The sequence below is a fragment of the Camelina sativa genome, chromosome 2, assembly GCF_000633955.1.
Source record: "Camelina sativa cultivar DH55 chromosome 2, Cs, whole genome shotgun sequence".
Lineage (NCBI taxonomy): Eukaryota > Viridiplantae > Streptophyta > Magnoliopsida > Brassicales > Brassicaceae > Camelina > Camelina sativa.
The window spans coordinates 9,903,018-9,908,964 of record NC_025686.1 but is presented as its reverse complement, the minus strand read 5'-3'; the positions used below and the strand labels follow the sequence as shown (position 1 = coordinate 9,908,964).

Here is a 5,947-nt window from a genome sequence, read left to right as displayed (position 1 = left end):
GGGAATGGCTAGATGAAAAAAAACTTGCGCGTTTTTTCTTTTCGTTTCTTCTCTTTCTCTTTCTATCTCTCGATCTCTCTCTTCTCTCTCGATCTTTGATCGATCTTTTTGTCGATGGTCAATGATGCAATCTCTATCTCAATGCTCCAATGGTATGATTTTATCCTTTCCGTTTGTAGATTGTGATGAATTAGGGTTGGAATTTGATGAATTAGGGTTATCGGAATTGGAATTTGATGTTAGGATTATCGGAATTGGGATTTGATGTTAGGGTGTAGGGTTTAGGGATTTAATACTTATACACTTGCGATGTAGGTTTTGAACTTAGGCTGTTATGTTATTTCAAACTTCAAAATTTAACTTTGGTTCTTCTGATTCAATGTGCAGATTAGAGAGATGTGGTTTAAAGAATTAATGAAGTTTCATAATAAAAAATTTGGCCGAGGGGTGCATGCTCATGTAACAACATCAAACTGATTCTAGTGATTGATGCTCTTTGATTCAATACAATACGTCTTCTTTTGTCCACTTTGAATTCCCCACCATAAGTGTGAGTCTAACTTCCTTTAAAGTTTATTCGTTGGTACAGAATTTAGATCGGATAGAGGTACTGATATTTATTCCTTTTCCTGCGATGGAATAATGCTCTTTTTCTCTATAATCTCTCTTCCTTTCTTTACTTTGTTCTGTTTCAAGTTTACTCAACCAATAGTAATCTTCTTTTTTCCAAGCTTTTGAAAGTCTCGAACTTTTTCTGTTGGTTGGTTAGTATCATGTTGCCACTGATTTTGGGATGCTCAGCATGCTCATAGGCATGCTTGTCCTGTTTTTATTACTAGTCCGATTTCATAGATAGATTGTTACAAGTCTCTGTTCCTTATGTTCATCATATTCATAGACATGATTGAGTTTGTGTTATTGATCAAGTTTGAATGAGTGTTTTTGTTCTTGAAGAAAACTGATTTTGTGTTTGAATTTCTGATCATGAATGAGTATATGCAGGAAAGAGCCGAGAGCAATAGCACCAACAAGCCGACATCAACTTGTATAGCTGCGGATGTGCTTAGCCAAGGTACAATAACCGGGCTGATAATAGTTCTGCAAAGCCACGTAACCAATCAAGCCTGCAAAGCCAATCTTGCTTGAAGTTCAAGATTCTTCTTCTTCTTTGTTTAAAGCAAGTTTTTGAAAAAAGTTTAAGAACTTTGAATTAACAACTTTACCATTGGAGGTGAGTTTTTTACTTATATCTTAGGAAAGTTTTTAGCTTTGAATTTGTATTTTTCTCATAAAAATAATGTTAACATATTTCCTTACATCTTTACCAATGGAGATGCCCTTAGTATAAGTGTATAACCAATTTGTTTACTCTTGTTTATAAACAATTCTGTTTACTTATGACCATTGTTTTTTTGTATAGATTCTCGGAATGCACAGAATGATACTCAGTGACTCTTGCTTGCCTTGGTATAAGTTATGTATTTACATTTATGTTTTCTAAAAACTAGTTAGATTATTGAATGTTGGAATTGGATTACTTATTGTGTTTCTCTGTTTTTGATGTTTACTGGTAGTAATATAATTAGGAAGCTGCTCTTTTGTACTTTTTGATGTGGAGTAGCAGCATTAACATAACTCCGGAATATGAAAGTGGTAGCTGCTCTCTTTTGTGGTTTTTGATGCGGATTAGCAGCATGCACCATGCAGCCTTGATATGGTATTGATTCAATAGCTTCTACCTGCTAAACAATGAGTTGGTATTGATTCAATTCTAATCAAACTGTTATTTAGGCTGAGGGCTTTTGGTCCATTCTTTTGTAAATCATGGGTGAGAGTTTTTAGTGAATTAAAAATGATATTGATCACTACAATATTTATACTAAAAGAAGTTGGCTGATTTATAGATAGTTATTAGGTTTGATAAGAAGTAATCTTTATACAATCCCATTAATCACGTAATATTTAGTTTGAAAATAGGAATATGCTCCTAACAATCCAAATATGGTATTAAGAGAATATCTAAATTATATATACAAGTATATAAAAGTCTGTTAGAAAATAAGTATAAATTTACTAATGGTTTGTTGATGTTTTCGTTTATATATGGTAGTCACTAAAATACAGAAATATAAATTTAGATTGATTTTCTAATGATGTGTTTACTGATTTTTTTTTCCGCAAATTTTGGTTTTTCAAATCAGACATTTAATATTTGAAGTATAATTTGGATAATGATTAATATTTGATTGCATATTTGGTAATAGTTTGAAAGATTCGGGATGTTATGTTTTAAAAATTCACATTAAATATAAAATCGTATTTAAATATGGTAATTAATGCTTTGTGGTAATTTTGTGGTAGTTACTAATTATTAGGGATACGATTTAAATATAGTAATTAATGCTTTGTATTTTAATTAGTTGTTTATATTATACGGTGTTGATTTAGTTAGATGGTATATGGTAGGTCTTAATTATACCCGATTTTTATGAGATAATATCTTTTTATTTTGTTCGGCAACTGTAATGAGTATCAGTTTGTTTAGCTTCAATTAATTTCGAATTCAATCTGTTTGGCTTCAAGTATTATACTTATCCCTATTCAGTTTTCAGTGGCATTTCATTGTAATAATCTCTTAATATATGTCTACTTATTAAAAATGCTCCCCTTTTAATAGTATAGATGTTTATAGAGTTTAAACTAAAAATCCCAACGAATCATACGTGTACAAGTTATCTGGTTTTTTTTTTCATGTGACAAAAAAAAATGTTTTTTTTTTACAAAAAAGAATGTTTTTTTTACAAAAAAGAATGTTATTTTCAAAATAATAATAATTCCGAAAAACATATTTTATTAAAATGTAAAGTATTTAGAATGTAAATGTTAATTCAGGGAATTTACTTATATTATTATGTATTTTACTAAAATTCATTATATCTGCAAAAAAAAAGAAGTTCTTGAACGACAATAATGAATTTTGGGATGTTTTCTATATTTTTATTTTATTTTCTTTAACATCAAAAGCTAATTTTCCTATCCTTTGATGTTTAAAAGAAGAAAATATTATAGAATTTTTTTTTTTTTTTTTTTTTTAATTTTCGACAAAGCTATAGAAAGTTTACATTTATGATAAATTGGTAAAATACATTACAATCAAACATTTATGGAAACGAGATTTTTTTATTTATTTCTTTTTTTGTCTTTGTTTTTGTGATATAAATATGTGTACGCACGCCAAAAATAAACACACAAACACTCAAACAGAGAGAGACAAAAGACACAAAGGACATCATCACCATGTCAGAGAGACAGGTTGTTAAGAAGATTTATGCAAATTTTGAGAACGACGGTGGTGCTGGTAATGTTATTAGACAAGGCATCACGAAGTGAGTTTGCTTTTTTTATTGTTTATCAATTTTCTAATGTATAATCCAATGGCTTCTTCACCTTCAAGTTTCATTTATTTTTCTTGTTGCATGGTTAATTCAGGACAAACCATGAGTTATTGGACCCGTTCGTCTCGCTTGCTGAACTTTCCTGTAACATTCTTTTTACTTCCCCAATGTGTGAATTAAATTTTTGATTTTTTATGTTTACTTATTGTTTGTTCTGATTTGCTCTGTTTCTTGATTCAGTTTCACCTCCTGGTGGATTCAGAGATCATCCTCACAGAGGTCAAATTCACGCCTATTATTATTATTTTTTTTTTCTACGTACATCTGCTTAATTCCTCTGGTCTCTAATTTTCCTGATGTAATTGGATCAACTGTGTACACAGGTTTTGAAAGTGTGACATACATGTTGCAGGTGAGAACATATATATATCTTCTTCATCCATGATTTAAATCAATAATTAAAAGCCTTTTCTACTTTTGCTTACTTGGATATCGATTTAACTTGTACAATATAGGGAGGCCTCATTCACCAAGACTGTAATGGTCATAGAGGTACAATCCAAGAAGGAGATGTTCAGGTGAAACAATAAACATAATTAAAATACTCTTACTACTAAGCTTTCTTGTTGCATCCTTTTGATTTTGGTTATTATATTGCAGTGGACGACAGCAGGAAGAGGACTTATTCATTCTGAAATGCCTCAAGAAGAAGCTAACAGTCTCATACAACTCTGGATCAACCTCCCTTCCAGTCAAAAGATGTACAAAAAAAATTCTTCATGATAAAAGATTCTAGTTATATTCATCTTTTTCAATGTTTTAAGATATCTTTTGTTTGGTTTTATGACAGGATCTGGCCAAAAAACCGAGAAATACCGAATTCATATATTCGTAGAGCATGGGACAATGGAGTAGAGGTCAAAATCATAGCCGGAGAGTCGATGGGAGTCAAGTCTCCTTGCTACACAGAAACACCAATCATGTTCCTTGACGTTACTGTCGACCCAAGTGCTCAAACCAACCAGACCATTCCAGAGTCATGGACTGCTTTCGCCTACGTTCTAGAAGGCGATGAAGGCGTGTTTAGCTCCTCGGACTCTTCCACAGTAGAAGCACACAATGTTGTGGTATTTGGAAGAGGGGATCAAGTTAGCGTGGAGAATACATCAAGCTCTAGGCCGTTGAGGTTCTTGTTGATTGCAGGGGAACCGATCGGCGAGCCTGTGTTTCAGCACGGGCCATTTGTGATGAACTCGCAGGCTGATATTGATATGACAATTGACGACTATCGCAACGCCAAGAATGGCTTTGAGATGGCTAAGTCTTGGAGGTCACAGTGAAGAGTTTGAAGCAATAACCAGAGACATGCAGTTATATTTATTAGGTTTTCTTTTCTTATCGCACACGGTTTTAATCTTACATTCTATTTCTATATCTTATCATTGTCCGTAATAATAAAAACACATGCTACGTTTTTAATAAATTGATTCACAATAATGTTTTAACGATTTGAAGCTTAATTTTCTTTTTCGTCTTAATGAACCAACTATATTTGTTTACCCTCACTAGGATTAAAGAATAATTTTTCACAAAAGACAAAAAGAAAGACATTTATCACAATAATATATTTTAATTACTTTTTTTTAAATATTATTATTTATTTAAATAATAAATCTGGGAAAAAAGAATTAGCCTATTAAAACTTGCCACATGTAGTGGTTGTCAAGAGAATCGATTCTCTCGATTATATATGAAGAAGCGTTGCTTATCTTTTACTTTCCTTTATTATTATTTTATTATTACTTTTTAATTTTTAGTTAAGAGTACTCCTAAGAGAACTACCAGTAATCATGCCCTAAGTTTACTTAAACCGACGAAAGCATAAATTAAGAACAAGTCCTTACATAATAACTTAAAGCCAAGACACACTCATGGCTTTGACATGGTGAAAAGAGGCATGAGTGAATCCAAAAGAATTTGAGAAACCATATAGTAGTAACTAGTAACACATGCTTAAAGCAGAGGACAAATTGAGGTTATCAAAGATTACTTGAATCTTGCATTTGGTTAGACCTTCTCGAGGAACCATCTGAAACTGTCCCAGCACTTCTTCCACATCTTCGTGTATGGACGTTTCGTAGTGTATTACGAGTTTTTTTAGTTTCGGCATTGTCTCAAGAAAGTACACGACTTGCTTCATCATCTTGTCCATGTCATCCTCTTCATAGATAACTCCAAACTTCAATACCGTTAAAACCTTCACAGGACTTGATGATAGGCATGCAAGTGGGAATGTCCGCCTCCTCCAAAGGGCTGCACAAGCACTCATCGCTTATACACTTATTTCCAACTCTTGTGAAGAAGCCCCTAAAACACAAAAGGGAACTAGCTAGTTTGATCAAAATCTAATTGCCTTGATGTTTGAATAATGTATATCAACCAACATATGGTATAATAAAAGATATAAATACTCAGTACTTCGAAGACAAGTGTTTTTTAAGTTTGGGCTGTTTTTGAGTAATGCTGTCAATGATTCCCATCCTACATTTCTG

General features: G+C 32.2%; 1 protein-coding gene across 4 annotated transcripts; it reads left to right on the top strand.

Moving 5' to 3' along the window:
• Positions 1-4,903, top strand: LOC104721273 (putative pirin-like protein At3g59260). 4 transcript variants are annotated; one of them, XM_010439224.1, is made up of 12 exons: positions 1-152; positions 388-550; positions 1,003-1,231; positions 1,421-1,467; positions 1,587-1,717; positions 3,265-3,386; positions 3,490-3,539; positions 3,636-3,674; positions 3,779-3,807; positions 3,911-3,973; positions 4,056-4,156; positions 4,246-4,903. In XM_010439224.1, the coding sequence occupies exons 5-12, from the start codon at positions 1,715-1,717 to the stop codon at positions 4,733-4,735; spliced, it is 897 nt and encodes a 298-aa protein (XP_010437526.1). In that variant the 5' UTR covers positions 1-152; positions 388-550; positions 1,003-1,231; positions 1,421-1,467; positions 1,587-1,714; the 3' UTR covers positions 4,736-4,903. The 4 variants fall into 4 exon arrangements, with proteins under 4 accessions (XP_010437526.1, XP_010437518.1, XP_010437543.1 ...); XM_010439216.1 differs by having other exon boundaries at positions 1,575-1,717; XM_010439241.1 differs by having other exon boundaries at positions 1,575-3,386.